At 47.2% G+C, this 27,888-nt stretch overlaps 2 protein-coding genes across 2 annotated transcripts; one reads left to right on the forward strand and one right to left on the reverse strand.

Annotated features, from left to right (window-relative positions):
* Window positions 1-1,354: 1,354 nt before the first annotated feature.
* Window positions 1,355-12,198, reverse strand: DENND11 (DENN domain containing 11; the record flags this gene model as incomplete). The annotated part of the gene is made up of 9 exons (XM_082279855.1): window positions 1,355-1,816; window positions 2,915-2,983; window positions 3,181-3,331; window positions 3,516-3,647; window positions 4,117-4,255; window positions 4,496-4,649; window positions 5,337-5,495; window positions 6,543-6,642; window positions 11,958-12,198. 9 exons carry the CDS (start codon window positions 12,196-12,198, stop codon window positions 1,621-1,623), a joined length of 1,341 nt encoding a protein of 446 aa, XP_082135981.1. The 3' UTR covers window positions 1,355-1,620.
* A 4,185-nt stretch (window positions 12,199-16,383) lies between these two features.
* WEE2 (WEE2 oocyte meiosis inhibiting kinase) lies at window positions 16,384-27,831 on the forward strand (the record flags this gene model as incomplete). The annotated part of the gene is made up of 11 exons (XM_082280988.1): window positions 16,384-16,716; window positions 19,425-19,624; window positions 20,165-20,213; window positions 21,822-21,994; window positions 22,628-22,749; window positions 24,035-24,181; window positions 24,941-25,042; window positions 25,363-25,448; window positions 26,356-26,526; window positions 26,612-26,754; window positions 27,675-27,831. 11 exons carry the CDS (start codon window positions 16,384-16,386, stop codon window positions 27,829-27,831), a joined length of 1,683 nt encoding a protein of 560 aa, XP_082137114.1.
* Window positions 27,832-27,888: the final 57 nt, after the last annotated feature.

Raw genomic sequence — 27,888 nt, forward strand, 5'->3', positions numbered from 1 at the left:
ACTTGTTTCCAAAAGGTGCTTGCCTGCTTTAGCATGGGTGAGACGTTGGTGGTTCAGGCTCTGTCTCATCCTATAAAATGCTAGGACAAATGGATACATCAGCTACAGTTTGCATTCCTACAGTGCACAGAAAGCCTTCAAGGGTGCTGGAATCTATAATGATAGAAGCAGCAACTAATTAGCTATAGCCACAGTTCAGGAAGAACAGTTAGCTTAAAGCCAATACTGCTACTGGCTGAAGGATTTGGGGCAAAGCAGTATGTCACACCTAGAACCCCCAATACATTCTTGGATTTTGCACAGCAAAGGGATTACTCTTTATTGGGATACCCTTCCTGGAGGTAATGACTGGTCCTTCATGAATTGAATCCTGTTCTTTCCACAGCATAAGAAAATACCTGTTTCATCCAGTTCTACAGCTCTGCCCAGGAAAAAAGAAAGACCTGCTTTTAAACATTGCTCCTAGCAGCTGTGCCAGTTAAGAACACCAAACTCCAAGGGAACCTCCTGCAAACTTCAGTTGTTCCAGTTGAAAGGTCTGTTGTCTCTCTCACATGGAAAGCCAGGGATAGCAGCAGGCAGTGCTGAAGGCTCAACAAAAGGAGGATTAGCAGACAGTATTAAAGCAAAGGAGCAACAAGTCCCATCAGCTACAAAGGAAGGGCGAGTGACATAAGTTAAAGCATTCTACCCTATCCAGCCTAGCACCATCCGAGCTGAGGCTGGAGAACAAAGTGATTGAAAAGTGGCTCAGTGGTGTTGGTCCCTGTTAAATGGGAGACCATCTTGCTGGTTGGAAGATTTTAAACCAAAGAAGCAGGTGTGACGCAACTAAAAACCAAAGGAAGTGGTGGGATGGATTGAGGAGAGAGGGTGCTCTTCTCCAGCTATGACACAGGTAGGTGCAGTCTCTGCCAGTTGAGACCACCTCAGATGCTGGGAGTGAAAGCATGCTGCTCCAGTAAGCAAAGTCATAAGATCCTGTAGCATCCCCGATGCCAAACTTGCCTCTGCCATTTACAGGGAAGGGTGGCTTTACTCCAATTCAGCTTCAAGTTGGGTGAGGAGTATTTAAAGGAGGCCTGGTTCTTATCATTGGTTTAACTGTCCCAACCAATAAACTGGTAGGACATATTTATGAGACTGGGCCATTAACAGTTTGTGCTGACGCTCTCTTCAGTCCCCAAGTGGAAGGGGGAGTTGATAATAGGATTTTCCAGCCAAGTCTGAAAGCTCAGCTATAGCATTTCACATTGGTTGTCATTAAACAAAGTGCTTTCCTGAAGTCTTCAGCCCTCAGGTATCCGGGCCAGGCCAAAACCTAGCTATCACTGGCAACAGTGAGGTTTGGGGCAAAGGTGCCACTGGTCCTAGTTAGACAAAACAAAAAAAGACAAATGAAAGGGAAAGGGAGACAAAACCACAAGGAACCCTAGAGCAGGTACTCAGTGGGAAGTTGAGTGTGAGAAAATAAAATCACATCTTGTTTTAAAATTATAAATACTCTCCATATAAAGTTATTAAATAACTGTGGCTGTGGTGAGTTCCAGTGATCCTCCTAAGCAATGTCAGGTAGTCTTTAAAAAGTGATCGTTGCTCCCCATCTCTCTTGCCCTTGGTTTAAGTGCAGCAGGGGTTGTCAATGACTAGCATAACATCAATGCCATACACTTCCAGGAGGTCCATAAGGAAACTTCGATCCCCTTGGGGATCCAGGCCCATGCCTCGTGCATGGTCAGCTGTCAGTGTCTTATCCTGGCTGGCTGACACCTCCATCAGTGTCTGGAATATGCGGTTGTTCTGCTCCATGAAAAACCTGTAGGGTAAAGTCAGTGAAAGCAATAGCACTGGACCTCCAAACAGACAGTGTATTTACCAAGCAGGCAGCAGAGCCCCAGAACTGCATTTAACCACCTTTCACCAGAGATCCTTTTCAGGTGACGCTGTAGTACTTTTCCATTCACTCTATGGATGACCCAGAATAAACAAAGATAAAGTAATAACTTTTCATTGACAGTGCTGCTCCCATCTGTGGGAGGCATTTCCCTCAGAAGCCGCCACGTTATCAGCTAAAGTGTGATCTGTGGTCACCAAGCAGGTACATCATGCCTACAGCTCCCGTAATGTAAAGGAGGAAACAGTGTTGTCACCCATCTGATAAGCCACTGGGTAAATAAATTCTCCATTACTGGTGCAGAAAACACCAGTGAGAGCTACTTCTTACCTGCTGCTTTCCTAGAAACATGCAAAGCTATTCAGAAAGAGCTCTGGCTATGCCTGTGAAGCTCAACAATCAGAGCTCTGCCCTGACAGCCCTTCACAGAGTTTCATCCCATTACTTCTCACCTGCTGCAGAGTGTGAATAGCAACAGGCAGTGAAGGGCTTCAGAGGTGGTAGACATGTGGTTTTTATCTAATTCTGTACCTCCTACTCTACATCCAGTTCTGGTTGCTCTGTTTGCCAAGTATGAAGTCAGCCACATCAGTGGGCCAGTCCTTCACATGCAGGTCTTACTTCCACAGTGTACCACCCCCAGCATGGTACAGTGCCTGCTTCCCATGAACATTGTCTTTTCCAGAGCCAAATGTTCTGGCAAGAAAAATCCTATAGTGCTTATGTTTACAAAAATTGGAGGGCATTCTTACATCTCTAATTGTGTTTTTAAAATTCACTTCTCCCTCCTGGCACATAAGAGACCCCAGTGGATACTACATTTTGGCTTCTCAAAATGAAAGGAAGATGATCTGAAGAGGAAGAGCCAGTCTGTTTTTTGAACACTAGAGGAAGAAAGCTGACTATGGAATTACATCAAACATGATGTTTCATAATACGCCAAACCAGTGCAACACGAAATCAGTGCAAGAGGCTCCCTAAAACTAAGTGTCCAACTAAGTGTTAGAGGTAGCTACTCACAAGATGAAAAGGTCCTCTTCACAGGAGCTGCAATCCTCACCCACTTCTTGAGAGTACATTAACATCTGCCTGAGAAAAGGGAGACAGGTTAATTGCCCATACTTACTATGAACCTCAAAGCATTATGAGATGACCAGCACCTTCAAGAGATGAGCTGAACCAACCAGTGGGATATTTTAGAAATACTACAAGGAGGAAAGTTCAAAGGAGAAGTGTCCTCTTTATCCCACATCTCCTATCAGGACCACCCAGATGTCCGTGATTACCTTTGGTCATTGAGCCGTCGGTACTTCTCCTTGTCGGCATTGTTAATTTTCAGAAGTGGTTGCAGATGCTCATGATGCGTCTTCACATTCTGGTTGTCTACATAGACATCATAGAGATCCCGTTTCTGCTCAAAGATCTTTTCTGTTGTACCTGCCAAAATCAGAGGAGATTTTCAGAGCAGGATGTTGCTTTCCCAGCAGACCAACTGTTCTCTCCTGCTTTCATAGTTAGTCATTCCATGCACAACCTATTTCTCATCAGTTCTACTCCACAGCCTGGTGTCTCAAGACATTTTGCAGCCCGAGGCTAAAAACGCCTAATCCATTATACTTACAGGCCACGTATGATACTTCTGTCTCCAGCATTTCTATGTCTGCCACATTCACATAGAAGAATGGTTTGGACTCTGGGACAGTTCCTCCAAGACCAGGCAGAGAAACATTTGCAAGGCAACAGCAGCAATACACTGTGGACAAGAGAAGTACATCCTGAGATGCTTTTGGTTTTCCTCAAGGGCACTCTGAATCCCACTTGCCCCGTTCTCCCACATGCCTCTATGAAAACAACAGTCAGAGCTCTGAAATGCCCTTGAACACCAGAACTTCTCAAGTGATGACATCCTGTTTTGCATAGGAAATAATCAGTTCTCCCGTAGGAATCCCACATTCTAGAATCCACAAATTCAGTCAGTGCTCTTTTCATCCTGTGCTGACAGGAACTGAGTTTGACAGTGCCAGATGTGTCCTTACTCATGAGGCCTGAAGAAAAGCATTTGGTAGGAAACGTGTCAATGCAGACTGAGCAGTATCTTCACGAGGAATGGTCACAATGGATTTTGAAGACCTGCATGACGTCTGTCCCCTCAGTACTCAGAGCCATTTCTGCAGTGCTTCAGCCTACTAGATCAGAGCTCTGCAGTGTCCCTGGAAACATACCTCTATAGCAGACAACTCCAACTGGGGGTGGTGAAAATATCAGTATGCGCTTGCGCAGCAGGGCAAACTTCCAGAGGACGAGGATCTGCTCACCGAAGAATTTGATGAACTGAGACATACAGCCAGCAGGGTGTGTGATCTGCAGGTGGAGCGAAAGGGAAGAAAACAGCTCAGAGGTGAAACAGGGACACATGCACAGATGCTAAGTCTAAATGTGGGAGCAAGACCAGCACACAGCTTGCAACAGTCCAAGTAACAAAATCTTCACTAAAGCAGCCTACAAAGCGTGGGAGTGACTGCTTACATAAAGGAGTATGAGGCACCAGCAAGGAGCAGCAGCCCTCTGCCCATTCCTGCAGGCCTCAGGCACCTGCCTCACCTTCATCTCTGGGTACATGTATCTGTGGATGGAAGGCAGCCAGTGGACAGGTTGCTGAGAGCTGGGGGTGCCCTTGCTATCAGGGAGAACTCCTTTCTTGTCATCATAGAATGCCTCTAGATGGGAGTAGTGCCCTGGCATCTCCAGCTGGTGTCTGGAAAAGAAAGGAAAAAAGGGGAGACATGTAGTGTCTCCAGACTATTTGTTTAGTGCCTTGCCCCCAGTAAATATCTGCTCTCCCAGCTAAAAGGGATCCTGGGTACCTCAGGGACTCATCCAGGGGGGCTGAAGAAGCATAATGACCACCAGCAGCTCTCAGTGCAGCCAGAGAACATGCACAGGACTGACACAGGCAGTGAGCTGGGGTGTGCATAGCACTGATCCTGTTTGAAATACACTCAGGTAGGAAGAGTTTTCTTTTCTACCATCACCATTTTCCTTTCTAGATCCACTCTACACAGCTGAAGCACACAGCTAGCCAGGATCACCATTACACAATTAGAAGCCTTTTGTAAGCCCCTAGTAAAATGGTTTTCAGAAGAAGAAAAGGGGAAGAACTTCTCGTTCTCTGAACTCTCCCTGTGACACTTGTGTCTGCATACAATAAGTAGGGTTTGGGTAGCATTTGAGTAGCCCGTTAGGAGGGAACAGACTGCTGCTAATCAGTTCCTTGTCTCCTTCACATTGTGAACCTGTAACACTTTCTGGAGAAATAGCCAGTTAAGGAAGTCACAGCACAGCATTGTTGCCAAATTCTCACTTGCCTAAAACTGCTCTCTGTAGAAGCAACATTACCTCTCCCAGGTGGGGAATAGCCAGTCTCATTCCCAAGGGAACTTACCTGACCTGGTTCTCCAGGAAGTGCATGTACCTATACAGCAGGGTGTAGGAAGGGGAGAGGATGCCCACGGACTTCATGCGGGCACCACGCTCTAACTCACTCTCCACAGGCATGTTGGCAAAGCAGGCCAGGCCAAAACAGAGCCCTTTCCGGAAATAACTGGAGACAAAGGTTTGACAGAAGGGTTAACGTTAAAAAGAGGAAAGAGGAAGAAAGGTAAGTAACTGAGTGCTAAAAATACTGATTTGGGAACATAGTTTCTTCTGTAAGGAACTCCCTGAAATCCCACCCTGCTAGCTGAAGGGCTGAGAACAGGCCTTGGGTGCCCCAGTCTTCTCACAAACAAGACAGAATATTTAAGGCAAGAGTTCCTACTAAAGCCCCTACCAGCCATGTCACAGGCTGGTAAGGAATGCAAGTAAATAAATAACTTGGAAGGAAGACCAACAGAATGCATGATTCAGTCAGTGCAGAGCCCTTCCTCCAAGGAAGAAACCTGCAGTGAATGCAGTTCTGAGTACAGTCCAGCTACCTGGTCATATTTTGGGTTCCAGCATTTTGAAGCACACTCTGACTGAAAGGGTTCAGTACACATGCCTTTAAGAAAGTAACTGTTATTCTTGACCAGAAGGAATTGTGACACTGCAGTTCATTGCAAAACATTGCTGCATTGCAACATTGGGTTAGCAGAATGCAGAAAATTCCTCTTACGTGTTTCCACTGAAGGAGCTAGCAAAAAAGAAAGTGAGTGAGACCTGTTTATAACAACATTTAAAGGAACCAAAAGCCCTGGCAGAGTTAAGAACATTTTTCAAAGTCCTGCTCCTGCAAAATGCTTCCTATTTTAGTTCTGCCATTCCTTCCCCTTCACCCTACACCTCTGTTGACAGTCCCAATAGTGGCAGTGCAGATCATTTGCCCAGTACACACTAAGATTTGCACACCAAAGCTGGCCTGCCCCATTCACCAGTTGGCCTCCACAGGCAGAGCAGTCACACGGCAGGTACCTGCAGCTAGCTGGTACTTAATATGGTATGAAGGTGTCTGAAAAGTATCCTTGGCTCAGCTAGAAACAGTTTAGCAAGCAGGTTTCTGCAAAACCATAGCTTCCTAGATGGTATTTTTCTTGCATGTTCTGAAGTAAGAGCTGGTGGTGTAGATGCATAGCTAAGAAAGGAAGAAGTAATATAGCTCAGATGTACTCACATGAAATCTGACTGGATTTTGTGGGACCCACTTGCCATGGATTTGAATTCCACACCTTCCAAATCTATATCTTGGGGTAAACACCATTCCACCATGTTGCCTGCAGAGAAGCAAATTAATTTGGGTAAGCTTGAATACATTACTTGTTTTTAAAATGCACACCTCGGCAACAGCAAGTTGTTGCTTTTCTAACACTGGGATACCCGTAACAGTGCCTAACACAACTCCTGAACTCCTAAACTGTCACAGACAGTAGGTGACATAAAATACTCCACACGTCTTGCAAATGTTACTTGTAGCACGACCCACAGATCCTGCAGGACATTTGGGGCCATTTCTGAAGCTAGTGCTATTTTGTGGGTTTATACTTGATAAGCTTAATCACAGAACAGCTACGATTTTACCAGACAGTGGATAAGCTTTGGTCTACATGAGTATCCATCCCATACAGAAAGAACCAAAGGACAGACTGTTACTCTTTAGGATGAGTTTCTGGGATAGCTCACACCACCACCAATATTGTCCTTTGCCTATGCTTGACAGGCCTGGTCAAACAGAAACCTGTAAGCTGTCATCCAAGTCATCACTTCTTTTCTGAAATCTCTCCTATTTTCTTTAGGATAGGAGGAGTTAGCTGAAGCTTTATATGGAGGCTGAGGTGATCCAGGTACTGCAATGTGTTTGTGTATGCTAGAATAACCAACCAAAAAGTACATAAATTACAAGCTAGATCAAGATCAGCAAACATCTGTCACCTGCCAAACCAGCCAGAAAGCATGCAGTTGTTCAGGAGAAAAGGCCACCTGAGGAGCCTGATCCTGGAACAGATGATATCAGAGAAGTCACAAAATGTCCTTAAAGCAAATCAAGCCCAACAAGTTTACTATGGACAAAAGAAGGGGTGACTTCTCATGCTTTCCCATGCCAGCACTTCAGAGCCCACCCTGCTCACCTGGACATTCCCACTGCACTGAGATGTGCTCCAGATCTACCCACTGAGTTTCCGTTCTCTGTCAGTTTGCCCACAGCATTTGAAGTCATGTGGCTTAGTTTTAAAAACAAGGCAAAAAACATTTTTCAGGATAATGCAATGGCAGATGCAGCACAAAGATGCTTTCTACTGGTTCACTCCTTTCCCTGCCCTTTGGGGTGAGCATCCCAGCTGTGCTTGCACAGACAGTGTACATTTGGAAGGGCCTTACACTCAGCCAACTCTTGGAGATATTTAAATCTGAGGCCTCATTTCTGAAGCCTGTCTTTTGTCTCATTACTCATACTGCACAAGTATATGCCTGCACAGGAATAGGGCTTAGCTACTGACATTTAAATAGGCTATTTTTCTTCTCACATAGATCCTGAATTCAGTAGACCTCCCCCAGCCCTGCCTGGCAAGGACTTCAAAAAAACCAACAGCGTTACGCATGGCAACAGGAGAAGTTTTGCATCCAACTGCCCACTTGGAGTGCACAAGCAGACCTCTCCCACAGAGCTGGGCTGGCCGGGGAGCAGTGGCAGCCTCGTGACCCCGAGCACAGCCCTGTGCAGTCACACGCGAAACCACAGAGCTCTGCTGTGCAGCGCCTTGGCCTCTGAGGCGTGTGAAAGGCTGGCAGAGAGAGCCAGTGACATCATAGCAGCCCGCGCGCTCCCCTGGAGGGCTCGCACATTATATGGAGATGGTGGCTTTTGTTGTTTGGGGTTTGTGTGTGCTGTTTGGTTTGCTTTTTAAAGGCACAAGACCCTTCCTTGAAAGAGTGAGGAAGTCAACTCTTGAGACTATTGCCTCATAACCACGAAATTGTGGTTAAGGCCAGATGTGCTTTTAAGCCTTGCCCCACAGAGGATCCCTTACTGGTCATTACCTATAGATTAACAGATCGATATGCAAGAGTGCCATCAAGGGCAAAGGAAAACTGGCTTTGCTCAGTTTAGTCACAAACACTGTCAGGTGTCACATCCACCGCAGAGATGTTGAAGTGGACGTGGCTGAAACAGTGCCTGTTCTGTAGAAGCAATGGATTCACAGGATGCCTTGAAACAGATCTTTACCCTACAGGGCACCTCAAAAACTGGTTCACCTATCATGTAGCTATTTTTTTTTCTGGGATCTGTCAGGAGCAAACTGCACCTGTGCTCCTGGCTGTTCCTCACACCACCTTGCCCTATGAACACACGAGCGACGTGGCAGTCGGAGAACAAACACAGAGATAAAAAAGTAGGAAAGTCGGTCTGGCGAAACAGGAGAGCAAACAAAGGAGAGACTTCACCCAGATGCAATACGACTGCCAGCCTGCCCGAGAAACTAGAGGAGGGAGGAGGGAGCAATGTTGTAGGAAAACAGGAAGCATTGTTGTCCTTCCCCATGGAGAAAGCAGCTCTCGTGTGCACAGGAAACTTCCCAAGTGAGAGTCGCCCAGCGTTAGAGAGCAGGCTAGTGATTTTGCTGAGAGTCAGATCTGCAGATCTGATCTCCTGGAAGCTGTCTCCCACCTTCAGGTCAAGTCTGAGCCAGCACTCATTTTCTAGTGTGCAAAGTTAAGGATGTTCTTCCTCTTTCCCCTTTCACATCCTCACAAAGAAGATATTGGCACTAGCATGTGGGGGTCATCACCTGGCCCTCCTCACTATTAGATGTTTCCAAAGGGCTTTAGGGTCCCCAGCTGTGCAACGCTACCATGTTGTGCCAGGTCAGGAGAAGAAAGTTTAACCTAAACATCACACACACTCCGTTTCCTGCGTGGAAGAAATGTGGGACAGAAAAAGAGACTATTTGCATGTTCACTGGTGCAAAACACATTACTTCCCTCTCTTCCCTCCTTGTCTCTCTCCATTACTTACAGACCCTTGACTGCTATCAGGCCCCCACAGCAGCAGTGAAGAGAGCTCCTCAAGTGCCACAAGGTTGACCATGCTGGAGGTGGACAGCACCACTGATTCAGAAGCTGCCTCTGGCTCTTCCATCAGTCACTCACATGAGCACTGATGGTTACAGGGACACCAGAACTGTAACAGTGACCTGGCAACCCCATAACCTACCTTTGGAAACTCATCACATGCAACTGCTATACACTGAGCTCATCTGCTTCAAGCCCTTCTAAATTTAGGAGGGAAACTGTTACATTCTTTATTAGCATAGTCACCACTTCATCCTTCTACAGTAAAACCTCTCTTGCCCATCTACTTGCCTATAGTTGGAGAGACACTACCTGGCATAACCCCCTGCACAGCCACCACCGGAAATTCAGCTGTTCCATGCTTCAGCAAGCTGCCAAAGAAGGTCTGCTGTGCTGTTCCTGGGTAGGATCAAGCAGGTTTCCAGCTCAGACACTAAATGGATGATTTCCTTTAAGTCATACACAAGGACCAGATACCCTTACAAACATTACAGAAGTCCTTCACACCATCTGATGTGGTTGACCAGTAATTCCCATATTATCTTTTTGACCCCAGCAAGTTCACACCTCTGCAACTTCAAGATCTTTTTCCAAGTCCACATCCTCCGTAGGGCACTTTGCTCCCCAGCTGTAAAGCTGACATTTGTTGGTATATTGCTCACAGCCCTATCATGATCCTTACATTCATCATCCATCGTGGGTAGCAGGAGGAGGCTGAATCTTCCTGGACTTGACAGACTACTCCAAGGCTGGTGACACCCAGCATTAACTGCACATCAGATGTGAGAAGAGCTGTTGCCCAACTTTCCCTGGACTTCATTCAAAGCAACAGCTGGTTCAGAAAAACTCCTGAGAAAGCTCAGCTTTCTGCCAACTAAGAAAATCTCACCATTTCATAGAAGGCATATGCTGTCGGATTGAAAGACAACCTGCTGTTGCTGCAGTCATCCAGACTCTCTCATGTTTTGGATACTTAGGAGAAACACCTCCATTTTCCATCTCCTGGTGGAAAGATGACATCCAGTCTCATTTCAGATTTTTGTGAGCGAAGAGCTTCTGGCCTCTAGACTGACACTTCTCTCTGGTGCAGTATGAAAGGGTAACTTCTCAAAAGCCCTTGGCTGTTTTGGGACACAGCAGCCAAGCTGTCTGACAGTGAGCATTGCTGACAGCACATCACACCAGGGGCTATGTCCTGTTCACTACTTCCTTAGGATTTTCAGTTCAAGACCAGCATTCAGTCTTCACTACCAAAGCCCTCTTGTGAGCAGGATGTCAGTTACTCTCCCCTTCCACTGAAGAACCAACCTCACTGTGCTTTACAGACCTCTTTCCTGTCTCTAGTACTTTTGCTACGGATTTGCTAAGGAAGTACCTGTCCAGAGAAGAAAGAGAAGCTCACTGTCACATCAGGATGCAAATGGGCTCCTGAATCTCTCTCTCTTGCCTTTGAACCCCAGGTTGGTGCCTGGCAGCCAAAAGACCCAACAATGTGTCTCAGGACATCAGACCCCTATGCACAGTAGTACCTGTGTTCACAGGTTGGTGGGTGTTAACTTCATATCTGTGTCCTAACATCCTGTTTTGTGGATACTGTGGGAGCAGCAGGACTAGGAAAACAAAATTAAGAGCTTTTCTGAAATGCTGATTTACAGGTTTGAAATTAATAACCTCTGTCAGTTGTGATACAACACCACAGTCCAACAGCACTGAGAGAGATGGATATGGCAGTGAGAAGTGGAAAATACATTCCCTTGCCCCTCTCCTCTGCCCTGCTGGATCACAGCACTCCTTCAAAGCACTAAGTCCCAGAGATCCCACCAGAGGCCAGCCTCTAAACACACTGATCACCAAGAAATAGGCAGCCGAGCTGTTGCTGCTGGTGGCGATCATGCCCTGCGAGCCTGCCGGATTTACGCCTGTCACAAATGCCATCCATCACCGATAGCTGCGGGCAGGTCTGCGCCACTCCACGAAGACAGAAGGATGCTCTCAAGATGCTGCTAACAGGTTGGTGCCCTCCCGGCAGCGCTGGGCAGAGGCTCGGCCTAAATGTGTGCTGGGCACAGGGGATGCCACTGCGCCGTCCACAAACTCCCTGTGCCGTGACCCGCTGTGGGGAAGAGATACACCCATCCCTCTCCTCGGAGCCGCACCAGACGCGGCGCCTTCCTCCCGCCAGAACTTCTCGGCGGGATGGAGACCAAACGCAATCCCCCTTGTGCTCCGTTTTCGGCAAATGCCCACGGCCCCCGGTCCCGACAGCGGACGGCAGCCGTGCGGTGGAGCCGCGGTCCCCCGTGAGGGCAGAGGGCAGCCCGGCTCCCGCCGGCCGCTGTCCACTGGGTCCGGCGACGCTGCCCCTGCGCGGCGGGAGGAGCGGTCCCTGGGGGGGCGGGATGCGGGGGCAGCGGTCCCCAAGGGATGCCCAGTCCCGGCCGCATCCACCTTACTCCAGCGGCACTGGGAGCCCCAGGCCCAGCCCCCGCGCCCCGGCCCGCCCGCCCCCGGCGCCGCTCACCCGTGCGGGGGTCGAAGGTGACCACGAAGACGGCCACGATCTGGTCCTCCTCCGCCTCCGCCCGCGGCGGCCCCGCCGCCTCCGCCGGCCCCTCGCCGTCCCACGGAGCCGCGCTCCAGCCGCCGCCGAGCCGCCGCCCGCCGCTGCCGCTGCTGCCCGGCTCGGCCGCGGGCGGCGGCACCGACACGGCGGGGCCCTCGGCCCAGAACAGCAGCGGCGCCTCGTCCGAGCGCTCCACCATGGCCGGGCCGGGCCGAGCCGAGCCGAGCCGAGCCGAGCCGAGCCGAGCTGAGCCGAGATGAAGCGAGCCGAGCCGAGGTGAAGCGAGCCGAGCCGAGATGGAGCGAGCCGAGCCGAGTCGATATGAAGCGAGCCGAGAGCGGCAGAGATGAGCCGAGCCGGGCCGAGCCGAGCCGGGCCGAGCCGAGATGAGCCGACCAGAACCGATCTGAGGCGAGCCGAGCCGAGCGGAGCTGCACCCCCCGCGCCGCACCGGCGGGGGGCGGGAAGCGAGGGGGCGGGAGGACGGGGGTGTCACCGGTGGGGCGGGGCCGCGGGGCGGGGCGGGGCCGCGGGGCGGGGCCGCGGGGCCACCGCGCTGAGGCGGCCGAGCCCGGCAGAGGCCGGAGCCGCCCGGGGCAGCCGGCGGAGGGCCCGGCTCGGAGCTGTTGGGTGCCGGCTCCCGGAGGAGCGCGGGGGCTGGGGGCAGTCCGCCTGCCCGCGCTTCACCTCCCCGCGCAGGGCAGAGCCAGCTGCCCGCCTTCTGTCCCCCCCAGGCTGTGACCCCAGTGCCGGGCAGCTGCTTCCCCCAGCCCTGTTAAAGCCATCCTGCTGGGAAAGCCACGGGAATTGGGCAGAGCAGCCTCAGGGCCAGCAACGGGGAAGGCTCGCGCCCACCCAAATTGCTGTGGTGGAAGCTGCGAGCCACAAACCTGAAGGAGTCAGGGATGCTGATTCAGTATCTACTGGTGTGTGTATATGTGTATATACGTATGTACATAAATATATATGCACGCACATATGTGCTACAGAAGGACGTGAAACTGTTTTGGGAGGAACAAGCAGAATCAGCTTGAAAGACTGGAACACAAGCATGACCAAAGCATCTACAGGCAGCCAGCTTTTTGTAATTACCATCCTCCTTATGCTCCCACCAATGTCATTAAGTGTCATTAGGATCAATTTGGTTCCCTAGGTCTTCCTGATTAATTGAATTACCCAATTAAACAGGCCACAATTAAAAGGAAGATATTGTCATAAAAGCCTTAATTGTCTAACTTTTTTCCTGTTGAGCAGTTCTGAGTGTTCAATATCCCATTAAGAAACCCATCATCCAGTTTCCTCAGCAGTGGGGTTTGGGTTTTTTCTCTCTTTTTTTGGTAACATTAGCATCCATTTACTGTGAGCTTCATTTCAGACAGCTCCAACACTGAGTGGGCATTTTTGTTTTGCAAAGCCCATGCACAAGTTTTCTTTGCAGAGCTATAGACCAGAGTAGGTGGTGTTTAGCAGATGGAGTTTTTCATAGAAGGTGACTGGTAAAGAAAAAAAGAAACAAACCCTGCACAATATTTTGTTACTGTGTAAAGAAAAGCCAGATTCTGCAAATACTTGGCCACATGCTTTGCTTTAACTGTATAGACAGTGCCAATCTTCATTTGGATGAATATATTTTTGCATGTTGGTGACGCTGAAATGACAGCTCGTTTCTATCTTCATCTCCACAGTGGTGCTGCTACAAATGTCAAGTGTCTGTCCCCCAGCAATCTAGGTGGGAAACAAATCCCAGGAAACAAATCTTCATGACCCACACAAGCTATTTGTGGTGCAGAGCTGTTCCTGGTCCCCTCAGCAGTGCAGTCACACCAGTATTGCCCCTGCAAGAGGGAGGGGATGCAGTGGGGAGAGCAGCCAGTGGCAGGGAGCAGGGGCTGCCAGTGCTGGCTCTGAGGTGTGTGAAACATCATCATGCTCTGAGCTCTCAGCTTTGCTGAAAAAACCCCATGGGACAAGTGACCCTGTGGTACCAGAGCAATTGATACGGCTTTGGCCAGCAATCTGGGCCTGCTGAGGGCACACTGTTTGCTGGATACATGCAAAAAACAAAGGCCACATTTTCTACTATTTTATTATTTCACCAAAACTGAAAAGATCTAGGCTGAGAGATAATATTACCCTTTTAGAAATAAAAACTCTACTTCAAAAGAAAATTAACACCTTCTCCCTCCAGCTGAGGGCTCTGGAAATTGTCACCAGGTCTTTGAACAGTCAGGAAAAATGTAAATGAAAATGTGGTGGTTTTTATTTTTAAAATGCAAGGTGAACAAGCTGGGCCTTGTTTACACAGCAGGTCCAACTTTTCTCCTTTACATATCACATCCCTCTTTAGAAAAATGGATACTGCCTCTAAGTCTTGAGTGGGAAGAAAAAGAAAAAAAAAAATTTAAGGTGGGATTGAAAGCTGGTCTGAAGGAATTTCTTTGCTGGGTTATTAAAAACATGTCGTTATAGGGACTAAAAACATTATTTCTTCAGAATTAATATATTCCAGTCTGATGCTTCGGGTACTGAACATCTGATGAATGCAATCAGATCACAGCAGTACTAAAGTGGTCCTGGATCTCAGCTGGCCAGGTGCTGCAGACACTGCTTGTCATGGCAGAAAGCAGCCAGTGCTGGCACTGCCAGGCTTTCGGACCTGGCCCAGGATAAGGCATGAGGAGGTGCAGCAGCTGCATTTCAGACCAAGGGAGACTTGCATGGCAGCAACAGGTTCTGTGCCTGGAAGAAATACTGCAACCTCTGGGCCAGATGCAACCAGTTCTGGGTTCCTGGCATGTTGTCCTGAGACTGTTTTGGTGGCCTGTATCATATGAATTGTTCATCACAGTCTTAACAAGCAACTTCAGAGACCCACATGGCCATACTTTTAATTTAAGGAATGGGTTAGGAGAGCACAGAGACCTCAGACCAATGTGGCCCTGTATGTTGTGGTGGGAATTGCCCTAGATGTGTGCAAGGGAAAGCAGGTGCTGCATCTGCCAAACACCCATCTCCTATGGGCTGCAGCCATTTCCAATCTCTGCATGTCCTTCTAGCAGCTCTCCTCAAGTCTAGGAAAAAAGGCTGCTGTAACCTTGTTCCCAATTGGTTAAAACTTGCTCTAATCCCACTTTGAAACACAGGTTCCCAAAGGCTCAGAAGATTCCTGTTTTTACAAAGAGGTGCAGTGAGGGGAGACACTGACCTGCTCCCAGGGAGCAAGAGAGCAGCCCCACCTGTGGGGCTGCCTCCACCAACACAGTGTCTCCTTCCTCTCCCTTGAAACCTCAAGATGGGAAGCTATACTGAGATACTGAGACCTGTGTATGGCTCCTAACTCTCTCCTGAAGTCTTATAAATTATACATTCATAAATGTATATGTTATAAATTAGGCCACTGACCTCTGCGTGCAGGCTGCAATGCTTGCCCAAACTAACGCATATCTAAATGCAGGAAGGGAAATTCAGACTTAAAAGAAGGAAACACAGGGCCCCATCACCACAAGACAATTAACTCATACAAGTAAAGCCCACAAAGACTGGATCCCTGATGGGATTATGGAGCAGACTGGCTGTCAGCAAACATCACCCCCCTTACAGGCCGCAGGAAGGTGGAGAAGGGACCAGCGTGCAGAAGCAGGGAGATGACTCAGACTCAGAGGGAGTCCTGGCTCCCTGCAGAGTTGGGTGTTAGCACAGCAAATCCACATGCACAGAGAACTCCTCATCCACCAGGCAACTGTGGACAGGTGCTGCCAAACTCCAGATGTTTTGCATTAGCATTGGCTCAGGTGTGGGGTGGTTATAAATGGTCCAGGGCAGGAGAGAAGCTGTCTGTGGGGTATCTGGTGACTCTTTGGGGCACCCTTTGCTTTTACAGCTGTATGTACCATGGGGTTTTTTTTCTTTCTTTCCCCCCCCTCTAGTTGAGAAATTTAATGTAGAAAAGAGTGAGGGGAGGCTGTGTGTGTTATTCTTTAGGATGTGGTTTCCTTGTGTGATGAGACTAGTGGATGTATGGGTGGATGGAGGAGTTGTCTTGGAAATTTACTGGGAAAGGCAGTGGCTTCTGAGTTGTATCTGAATTATGCAATAAGGTAAAAAGCAAAATCTGTTGTTACATGAACAGTAGCTGAATGGTTTTATACTTGGTAATTCTGGGATGCTCTTTATTAACCAGTGATGTCTAATTGCACCAATGAGTGACCAAGGCTTCTGTGTATGTGGGATTGGGGAGCGTGGTCAGCAGAACTGATGCCCTTGATGAAGCAAGGAAGGAGCTAGTTTAGAAGACAGCTATTTAATAATGCTGTGTTTCTCTCCCTCTGTACCTCTAACAAAACAGGCCAGTATCAGCTCTACCTGTTCTGTTTCATGCGCTAACATGGATGACTGGGACAACAGCAATGAATTCATTCAGCGACTGGACTTCTCCAGTTGTGGTGAAGACAGTGAAGACAAAAGTGTAAATGAGGAGGACTCCCTGAGCTTGAGCCCCCCCAGAAGCTCAGAGTTCCAGAAATGGCAAGAGAGCAGTCCTCTGCCGGCAACCCCTCAGAGAAAGCTTAGTGAGATTTTCCTGAGCAGGACAAAAGCTTGGATGAGTCCCACCCTGAAGTCTTCCCCATCTGTGAGCAAGAGCTGGAGTAAACCTGAGACACCATTGCACATCACGTGGAAAAAGCTGCAGCTCTGTGACACCCCGCACACTCCTAAGGTAATGGCAGGTCTGTAGGAGATAAATGTATCTCCTTTCAAGAAGCTCATTGTTTGGGGGGGACTTGGAGATAGGCAGCTGCACTTGCTGCTCTGTTCAGTACGTTTCTGGGTGCAAGTGGGTTTTGTCTTGAAAGCTGCAAATGGTGTTATGGGTGGGATGTGTACTTTGCTTGGTAAGTGTGGATCACCTCCAGCCAGCTTGTTGTCTGGTGCCATGGTTTTTCTTCTTGCATGGAGCAGTTGCTTAGTGAATTTGAGGAAAGCAGGGCTTTTTTCTGAGGGTAGCAAATCCCCTGTGGAAAGGGTAGCAAACCAATGTGTGCTTGTGGAGGGAAGTTAGCCTCTCTTCACCTGTGTCACTGTCCCAAAATGCACCCTAGCTACTGGGCTAGTTTCTTGGGAGAATGATCCCAGCCCCTATTTTAAGTGTAACTTCTTGGACAGAGTATAATACAACTGCTTTTTGTCGTGAGTAAGCACAGGTGGAGACTTGGCACCAGCTTCTCTGCTCCTAGATAACTTCTGGTGTGTGCATGGCTCCAAGCAGTCCAGACCCGCAGTGAAGCGTAGCTGTTGGTCTTGTCTCAATGTTCCTTCTCTACTGATAGATTGTTTGCTCCTTTGCTTAAGTCAGAAGATCAGTTCTTTAATGCTTCTGAACTAGGATTTGGCTTCTGTCCTCATCCAAAAACCTGATTGTGTGGAGAGAAGGATCCTCTGGCCTTATATGATTGACTGTGTGGCAATATTTACTGAGGAATGGCCTACCATTCTCTTGGGGAAAGCAGTCTAAAGGGCATCACTTCAAAAATTTCCTGCAGGGGCCCTCTATCAGAATTCTCCCTAAATCTCACCTTAACATAGATGAGAAATTATCCTAGTTGGCCAGAGTTAATTTTCTCTATAGCAACTGGTACTGCACTGTGTTTTGTGGGCTTAACATAAGGACAGTGTTGCTGAAACATGGTTGTTGCTGAGTGGTGTTTACCCAAAGTCAAGGACTTTTCAGTTTCCCATGCTGACAGTGAGCAGAAGCAGCAGCTGTGTGGCACCATAGCCAGGACAGCTGCCAGGAACAAACCAGAGGAAATTTCATACCATAGAATGCCATGCTCAGTATATAAACAGAGGGAAATTACCCAGGAGGGGCTGATCAGGGCTCAGGGATGGGCTGGACATCAGTCAACAGGTGGTGAGCAATTGTGAGTCACTTGTCTGTCTTGGATTTTTCTTTCTCTTTCTGTTGTCTCTTTTAATTGTGATAATAATGATTATATTTTATTTTAATCATTAAATTGGTCTTTTCTCAACTCACAGGCTTTACCTTTCTTCCCTGTTTCTGCTCCCTATCCCACTGGGGAAGGGGTTGTAGTTGTGAGCAAAGGGTTCACAAGCAGAGGGCTTAGTTGCTGGCTGGGGTTAAACCATGATAGAGGTCTATAAAAATCTTTTCTAGACCAGATGGGCTGCTGGTAGTGAAGGGTGCTTTCAGGGTGTGCATTGTGTAGACAACATGTTGGCTGGATGATTCAAAACATGCTGCTTGTACTTTGTCATGTTGTAGCCCATAAGCAGCAATTGCATGAAATCAACAATTTCTTATCCTTTCTCTCTTGGGATAAAGGTCTTCTTTTCCAAGCATGCTGCAAAAGATGGGCTCAAAAGGGCCTAAATCTGCTTGTAGATAAGGCTGGGAGCATTGGCCTTAGACATTTGAAAGGGATAGGAAGGATGAGAGAGCAGAGCCATGTGTAAAACTGCAGACAGATGAGCACCAGAGCCACCAGATGTGAGTGGAAATGTGGCTCCAGGAGCATAATAGTGAGACCACTGCTGGATTGAGAAGATATGAGTACCTTGATCTTCAACAGGGAGACTTTTGTATTCTTAAAGGGCTTTTAACTAGAGGAAAATACAATGTTAAATAATCCTGTAGACCTTATATCAGTCTCTCAAAGCTGAAACAAGTCAGACACAAACGTTTTTTAAAAGCTGATGGTTACTAAAGGAGTCAAATCAGAGTGAGTAGATTTTTGTTTTCAGCTCAAGACTGGTGTCTGTGCTTTCCATGGCCCAAGGTTCTGAATTAGTCTGAAACGCAGTGGCCTGTGTTCTGTAGCAAGGTGACTATAGAAGATCTGGAGGTGCTTTCTGAACTTAAAGTTCTGAAATTCTGGTTTTTATCCATGAGGAGAAATGGGTTCTGGTTGCTTTGCTAGTAGCCATACAAAAAATTTCTACCAACTTACCCTATCCTAATGCTGCTTATTGCTGGGGAGCTTGGGTGGTGTTCCAGCTCATCTCCTGACAAACCTGTCCTGACCAAACTGATGCAACAGTCCATGCCTGGCAGAACTAGGTCTTCCATGTTAATGCAACATATGATGCAATTTCTGCTTCTCTGTGGGAGGGAAAGAGGAGCAGCTGGCTCCTCTTGAGGACTGTGCTTGCCAAAATGGCTCTGCAGGCCTCACCCAAGTGAGCAGGGAATAGAATATGAAAGGGCTTAACAGAGAATTAAATGCTTTGTGGAAAATGAAAACTGTGGGGACTAAACTAGGGACACAGGGATTTAATGATTCAGCTACTCCAAGGAAGGCAGCTAATTTCTCCTTGGGTCAGAGGAGAACAAGAATTCTATTCTGAAATAGCAGCAACAAAAAAATGTCCTGGTTTATCTTCCACTTTTTTCTTCTCTCATTACAGAGCCTGTTATCAAAGACAGCTTTTCCTTCATCTGCAACAAAGGTCCCACCCAAAGGCTTCCGGCATCTGAGACTTACTCCTCGTGCTGACTCTGATGACTCTTCCCAAGCTTCTCTTGTCAACATTAATCCCTTTACACCAGAGTCCTATCGACAAATGCTCTTTCATCCTAATGGCAAACGGAAGGCCAGAGAAGAGCTGTAAGTGAGCTGCTCTTAAGTAGCAGACTGAAATCAGACTGTTGGAAGGAGATAAGCAATGGAGATGTTCAGTATCTGGACTTAGTTGCTAACAATGAATCACTCATTTCTGTAGTATTCATTGGTGCAGAGCAAATGTTAGCAGATATATAAAGGTAGTAGAAATATAAATACAAATCAATCATTGCCTTTGTTCAGAAAGGGAAGTGGGGGATCAACAGCTCTCTTTTAGTGCTATGGCTGCAGCTTCACTAATAATAAGGAGGCCAGGAGAATGATGCCTCTGGACAATGCCACTCTGTCCTGTGGGCAGTACTGAAGTTGCTTTGTGGAGGCCTTTTAAATGGAAACAAGGAATTCCTAACCTGGGACTGTAGTCTTTAAGACCTCATCTAAAAACCTGTATATCAACTCTGTAAAATACATGATTAAGCTGTGAAGCAAGATTTGGAGGTTCCTTGGAAAGATGTTTTAATTTCAAATCCAGTCGGATTGCTGCACTGAAATAATACACCAGACTTTCCTAATCTTCTGTTATAGGAATGATCCTCATCCAGGAAGCCAGATTAAACAGGAGCTACCTACAAATGTGAGTGTCTGTATATTTTCCTCCCATAAAGTGGATAAGATGCTTGTAAAGGCTTGGTGTTTGATGGAATTTATTCTGTTATTGGAGTATAAACCATGGCACCATGCCAGAGGATGAATACCTATGACAGAAAAGTTCCAAGCTGAATGTTTTGTTAATATTTGTTTGAGATGACAAACTTGGAAGAGGCGGAATTGTTCTTTGTAACTGTGCGATAGCCAGGCTTACAGAAGGATAATGGTACCCTCTAGCTGAGGAGACTGGGATTGCAGGCAAATGGTCTTCATGGAAAAATTACACCTGCAGAGCAAATAGCTACTGGCAACATCCACTATCCGGCTGCCACAATTATTGTTTTACCTAGAAGAAAGCCTCAAGTAACTTGTGAATTACTGAAATACTATTCTGCTCAAGTGCTAATTAGATTGAGTATGTAATATAGAAATAAAATTGTCTACTAGGAGGTATTTTTACTCTCAAGCTTTTAAGATAGTGTAAAATACAGCTGCCTTATGAAATGCAACCTGTTGGGAAGGGCTGCTGTTTCATGTGAGCCACATTTTACTCCCTGTGAGGACCAAATCTTACTCCCTCCTCTGTAAGGCCATATACCATAAAGTACAGCAATGACAGCAGTGGTTTCTGTGCAACATGAGCTGCTGTCCCTGTAAGGGATGCAGGAGAATGGAAAAAAAAAAAATCACTTAGTCCACTCTTGTTGTTCACTTCATGCTCCACTGCTTTTCTTTTCTTTACTCACTTTCCCTGCCAGTAGGCATCACTCTACCAACAATTCCTGGATCCCTAGTGGCCGTTATTGTAGCAATAATGATGTTCCAGCTGTTCTGCCAGCTTTCAACCTTTTGTGGAAAACTGTCTCTGGGTGAGAGATCAGTGGGAATACAAACAAATACACTGAGACCAGCTAATCTGCCATTAGTCAACAGCTGGTGCTTCAGACCTGGAGAGCCTGAACTGATGCAGAATGGCCTTGGCTGCAGGCAACCTCAGCTGCCAGGATAAAGCAGCTCTTGCACAGCTAGGGTCACAGGAAACTAACACACCAAGCTCCTCTCCTGAGCTCAAAATAGGCATTAGATCTAAGGTCTTCTCAAGTCCTATCTTTAGGCCAGTTACTTCAGTATATTGTTGTTGCTTGCTGTTCATCCCTGACTGACTCCATCAGCTGTGGGTCTAGGAACTCATCTGGGTTGTCAAGAGAAGGGATGTGATGTCAGTAAGCCAAGGAAGCTTAGGCATGTACAGCCAACTAGACTAAATTTCTCCTTTGCTGTAATTTCTACCTCTATGGCTAACAAGTCCTGATTTTCTAAAACCAACCAACCAGCCTTGCAACTTGGCTGAACCAGGGAAGATGGCCTGTAAGTAGTCAGAAAAAACACAACAAGTGAAAGGTAATTTAAAGGATTGAAACTGCTGTTTCAAGAGCTGGTCACATACCTGCACATGTGCCTGGATGAACATCAGAATGGGAGAGGGGATCAATGTGGGTGATCAGTGACAGCAAGTGTTACACATCTCTAAAACCATGACAGATATTAAGTCTTTTAACTCCTATTTGTGTTTGCTGTTTTTGTGACCTTGCAGAGATACACTCTGAAAGAGAGCAATATGGTTTCCCGCTACAAGAAGGAGTTCCTGGAACTAGAAAAAATTGGTGTGGGGGAATTTGGCTCTGTCTACAAGTGCATCAAACGCCTTGATGGATGTGTTTATGCCATCAAACGCTCCAAAAGGCCTCTGGCAGGATCCTCAGATGAGTGAGTGTGCTTGCTGGAAACTGCCAGTTGAAATGATGGGCATGTTCTTGTGATGGGAAGGAGGGAGCAGGGATCTAAAGGTATCTGATGGAAGGCATGAGCAAAACTTGGCTGCTGTTGCACTTCCCAGTAACAGTTGGGAGAATGGGGGAAGATATCACTATACAACTATTGATATAAATGTCTAGGAAAGGAAGAAGTCACATGCATTGTGAAGTGAGAGGATGGCATACCTGAACACCTTGGGTCCATCCAGACAGTTTCTTTACAGTAACTGTCAAGTAGTTTATTTGTGGTATGTCCCTGCCTTGCTGCACAGCCAGCACTACTCACATCTGTATTGACCAGCTTGTGGTGTCGTGTATGCTAAAGCAAAGTCTTTGAAGCTGCTGCTGCCTTTGCCTCTTTAACAAAAGACTTGCTCAGTGATCATTTTCTTTAACAGCTGCTCAGTGCATTTGAGCAAGGGCAGGTTTTGCTCCAGCAGCTGTAAAAGCCAGTCTGTCAAAACCCAAGAGAAAGGGGCAACAGAGGTGTTCTGGGCTTTCAGGCTGCAAACCAGGGCTCCTCTCGGGGTGTCAAGCAGCCTCTGGCAGCCTGTCACCTCTGCTTTTTCTGTGTGTGCTTCCCTAGGCAGCTGGCGCTGCGCGAGGTTTATGCTCACGCTGTCCTGGGGCACCACCCCCATGTTGTGCGCTACTACTCGGCCTGGGCAGAGGATGATCACATGATTATCCAGAATGAACACTGCAATGGTAAGAGCTGGGACAGTGTTCAAGGCTGAGAGCTCAGCATGGGCAGAGATGCCTTCTTTTGTACTTAAATATGGGATATTTTGGCTTGCAAGAAAGCAAACTGCACTGGGGCTGCAATTCCATGGAGAATCCAGTCAGGGCTCATAATGTTTAGATGAATCTCTGAATGATGCTTATGTTTTAGAAGCAGTGAATACCCTCTTCTTTCTGGGATTTGTAACCTGTTCCTCTATTTTGGCTGGCCTGGAATAGCATTGCCTATGCCAATGCTTAGAACTGTGCCTGGGACTGTCTGGGTAACACCTGATATGGGTGACTCAAGAGCAACTAACTCTTAAGGGCCATGTATCTTGGCAAGAACTTCTTAATGGAGGTGGGTAATGACTGGAAGAGTGGCTGCCTGGTTAAGATGAAGGTACATTGCATTCTGACTAGAAGAAAGGGGTTGACAGCTGTGGAGAAATGGAGCAAATGATGAGGAAAAGTGTAAATGGGGTGCTGCAGGCAGGGTGGTAAACTCCTACTTGAGTTTGCCCTTGGCAATACCACTGCTTGAGAGAAATTGGAAAATATACCTTTAGCTACCAGAATTGCTGAAGGCAAATATGTAATATTTATCTTTCAACTGCACCTGGAGTCTTGGGGCTCAATGAAGAGTGGTGATAGCTGTTTGGAATATTGCTTTCAAATCTGGTGAAGGCAACCATGAAATGTGGTGCTCATTGCTGCAGCATTGATGTATTGCTTGTGTTCTGGCAGATGAACATCTGAGACTAAAGGAGAAGTGGTGAAAAGTAGGCTGATGGAGAGAGGCCATGTTATCTTCTAGTTCTGCAATATCCAAAGTGTCTCAATGGAGACTCACAAAACTGTGTCAAATGTTATGTTTTTCAGTCAAAAATCTGCTAGTGGGAACTTTAATTTCCTTGTTCCACCATTCCTATACCTGCTTTCTGCACCTAAGCACAGCAGAAGCAATTAAGTGTTCTGTTGTTCACTTGCAGCAGCACCAGCATCATTAACAGGTCAGCCCTCCTGGCAGGATGTAGAGCTGTAGGCTGGAGGTAGAAATGCAGTTGTTCATCCTTGTTGAGCAGCAGGCCGGGCATTCCAGGGCAGTGGAAAGGCTGAAGCCTTGTCCAAGTTTGCTCACTAGAGCACACAGAGCTGCTGTGGTTGGGGTGTGTTACTAGCAAGCCTCCAAGTGTTCTGGGCAGCTAAGCTATTTCAAACATGCTGTTCCATAAAACCTTTGTCAGGTCTCAGACTGGCTGTTTTCCCCTAGGAGGGAGTCTCCAAGATGTGCTGCTGGAAAATGCAAAGCTCGGGCAGTATTTCCCAGAAGGAGAGCTGAAGGAAATATTGCTACAAGTCTCCATGGGATTAAAATACATCCACAACTCTGGCCTTGTGCACCTGGATATCAAACCTAGTAAGTATAGTGCTCCCCTCCTTTGTGGAGGGTTTTCCTAGTGATTCCTCAGGAGTAGGACCTCTAATAAATCCTTCTGAGTGGACTGATTGTCATGCTTCAAAGGAAAGAGTGCCTTGCCCTTGTCTTGTGTATGGTGTTTTGGGTCTCTTTTTGATTTTTATTTTGATTTGTGCCACTACTGCTGCTCTAAAATTGAGTAGTCTCTGATAGTTGGCAGCATTTCACTCTTGTCTTGTGACCTTTGCAATCCTGGCTCATGGGAATCACCTTCATACTGGTGGAGCAAGTAGGGCTGCCAGTGAAGATGGGGACTTCCTTGTTTATTGCTCTTTTGTTGCACAACGCTTGACTTTTGAGTGTGTACCTACTTTGAGGGATTAAGTTCCTGCAAAAATAGCAACAAGGTTTCCTCTCTGCAGCTCAGGATGGTCACCTCCAGGGCAATGCTCCCCTTGTCACGTAGTTCATATTCTCAGAGCAGAGCTCCTTTTTCCTGCTGAAATTATGCTTCTGCCTCAGAGGAAGGGGAAGTTGATTTCACTAGGATGTTTTATGCCCAAGATACAACTGTCTTATGCCAGCTGTGTTGCTGAATGTGAACTGGGCAGAAAGCTGACTAATGGGTGGGAAGCATGTGCATGTTTTCTCTGGCTGCAAAACTTAACTACTTTGACAGGTGGGATTTTTACGAAGTTGTCAGGCTGCTGCAGCCCAACTGCTACTATCACCCTATTGCTAAACTTCTCTGTCTTGCAGGTAATATCTTCATCTGTCACAAGCTGGCAGTTTCAGGCCCTACTGGGCAGGAGGAGAGTGACAGTGAAGATGAATTCTCTCCTGGTGTGGTGTATAAGATTGGTAGGTTTTAGCCTACTTTACAATTGGTTTAAGATTAGGGCTGCCCGTTACTGCTTGATACTGCCCTATCCTGCTGGCTGAAGAGACTTGCACATAAAAGTGATAGCATAGTCCTGAATGCCCCAATTACTTTCCAGAATTAATTCCTCTAAGAAAAGTCACAGAAAACTCATGTGCCTGTTTCCAAGTGGAGATTTCTGAGTTAGGAGTAGGCTTGCTCTTTTACTCATTATTTCCTTTTTGGTGCCTATAAAATGCAGACTTTTATTTGAGAATTCAGTTTGCTTCATTACATTTCAGTTTCTTGTTCTTTGTCTCAGGTGACCTTGGACATGTGACATCAATAACAAACCCTCAGGTGGAGGAAGGAGACAGACGGTTTTTGGCCAATGAGATTTTGCAAGAGGTACAACTGGTAGAGCAGGGCAGTGAGGAGAACAGGGTGGGAGAGCAAATGGGGAGAAATCAACTGTAGAGCAGACATTAGTCTAACTTGTTCCTCCCCTTGTCTCCTCTTTCTTCTGTCTGGTCTGGCCATGAAATCTGCCAAATTAGCGCTTTAGCATGAATTATAGTGGTGTGGATATTGTCATGGAAATACTTCATATGTAAATACTTCATAAGTAGCTATCATTGGATTATTGCAACGATTCCCCTTGAGGGATCAGTGGGACAAAACCTTTATCAGTTTGAAGATATTTGATTCGCGTATCCAGCTGAGATTAAACTACTGGATGTGATTACTGAGGAATAAATTTACCCAGACAGATGCCTTGTAAAACAAACACTGAACAAGTAGTGGAGACAGGTGGGAGGCACAAGGAACCTCTCTAACTGATTGCAGTTTTGTCACTCGGGCCAGCAAATGAAAAGGGAATCAGTATTGAACAACCAGGTTGGATGTGTTATTCAGTTCAGGTATTTAGGTGACAGTGTCTGTTTGGGCTGCAAGTGGATTTAAGAATTGTTCGGCCAATGCATCAGATGCAGTCTTCCATTTGAGTTGAACATGGGTAGCTTATTGCCTTGTGAAGGCTGGAGGTACATATCTGTTGGGCCATCCTCTGGAGCTACTGCAGTGATCCCAATGTGGCCTGCAAGCTCCTCGTGGGTGGGTGAAAGCCAACATGCTTTAGTGGTACTGCCTGCTGCCAATGTTTTTATCCTGAGGAGAAAACAGCTCACTGGGGTGGTGAAGTCCACAGTGCCATATACACACAGTTGCTTGGCGGTTTCTTTTTAGCTCATACCCCAACTCACCTTTTAGTATAGCAAGATGTTCCTTTCTAACACCTTTCCCCTTCTCTCTGCAGCAATACTGCTACTTGCCCAAGGCAGACATCTTTGCCCTGGCACTCACGGTGGCTCTGGCAGCCGGTGCAGCGCCACTGCCTCACAACGGGGCCCTGTGGCACCACATCCGCAAAGGAAATATCCCACCCATCCCCCAGAAGCTTCCCCACTGCTTTCTAGAGCTCCTGAAGGTGAGGAAGTAGTCTTGACAGAATGGTGGCTTTTGCAGCTGGCATGTGACAAGAGTGTTAAGCTCTGAAGTCCTTTGCCTTCTAGCTCATGATCCATCCTGACCCAGTGCAAAGACCTTCTGCCACAGCTCTCACCAAACACCCTGTTCTCCGTCCTTCGTATGGAAAAGCTGTGCAGCTCCAGGAGCAGCTAAATGAAGAGAAATGCAAGACTGCCATGCTGGAAAGGTAGGGCTGGCTTGGGCATGACCGGGAGAAGGTGTGAGCAATACCAATGCTGGTCACCTGCTCTGAATGGAGGGATGGTGGTGTTGGGAGACTGCACGTGCAGAAATACCCAGTCAGCTCCTGTGCCTGGAGCTGGGAGGATGATGGGGCTGTAACAGGGACTTGCAGTGCCCAGGCAGCAGCTGTGCTTCAGCTCTGGGTTGGAGGAACTGGCCGAGTCACAACAATGAACTCGTGTGCTTCCTGCAACCACTGGTGATGCAAAATGCAGCTAGTGGGCAGATGAGGAATTGAAAATGCACTGAGATAGTGGTCTAAGCACAGAAGGAAGAGAAATATCAGGTGGTGGCAGATAGCCTTTTTTCTCTTGTTCCCTCTCACTGCTGTTGGCAGTAGTGTTTAGAGGTGCTGGGATCTAAGAACTGCCCCACAACCCCTCTAAGTGCAGTAGTCAGCTGAGGAGTAGGTTTTCTGTGTAGACAGAAGACTGAATGCTCTGGAAGAACAGCAAGTACCAGGGAAGAAAGCCAATGGAAAAGAAGTATATGCCTTTATGTAGGTATTTGTGCTGCATGAGATGACATTGATCTAAGTTAAACCATTCACAAATACCTGAAACAATGGGAGAAAAACTGAGCGAAGGGTTCCTCGTACTGGTGCCAGTGTGTTGCTGACCCGATACATAGTTTTCTTTTGGTAAATCATCAGAGCTCATACCTTTTCAAGCAGAAACTCTAGAGACAGCTACAGTAATCTTCATGTCACTCTCTGGGGTGAGAAGTTGCTCCCTTCCAGTGCTGCTGGCGTATTACAGTATCCCTCTTGTGCAAGATTGTTCATAGTTTGCTTCTGTAGCTGATGGGGATTCATGCATGACATGGTTTTCTTCCTTCCCTCTTCCTTCCATCTCCTCCCTGCAGGGAACTTAAAGCAGCTCGCCTTGCCCAGACCCTCATGAAGGACCAAGCCTTAGGAAGTGCCAAGTTACGAGAGTCTGAAACCTCTTCTAAGCAGAAGAGCAAGCGTCTGGTGGGAGGGAAGAGCTGTCGCTCGTTTAGCTTTACTCTGGGTTACTGAATTTCTGTGTTGTCCAAAGAGCTCTGACTGCTGAATGGCCCTGTGAAAGCAGAGGGT

The sequence above is a fragment of the Coloeus monedula genome (assembly GCF_965178545.1).
Source record: "Coloeus monedula genome assembly, chromosome: 4".
NCBI lineage: Eukaryota > Metazoa > Chordata > Aves > Passeriformes > Corvidae > Coloeus > Coloeus monedula.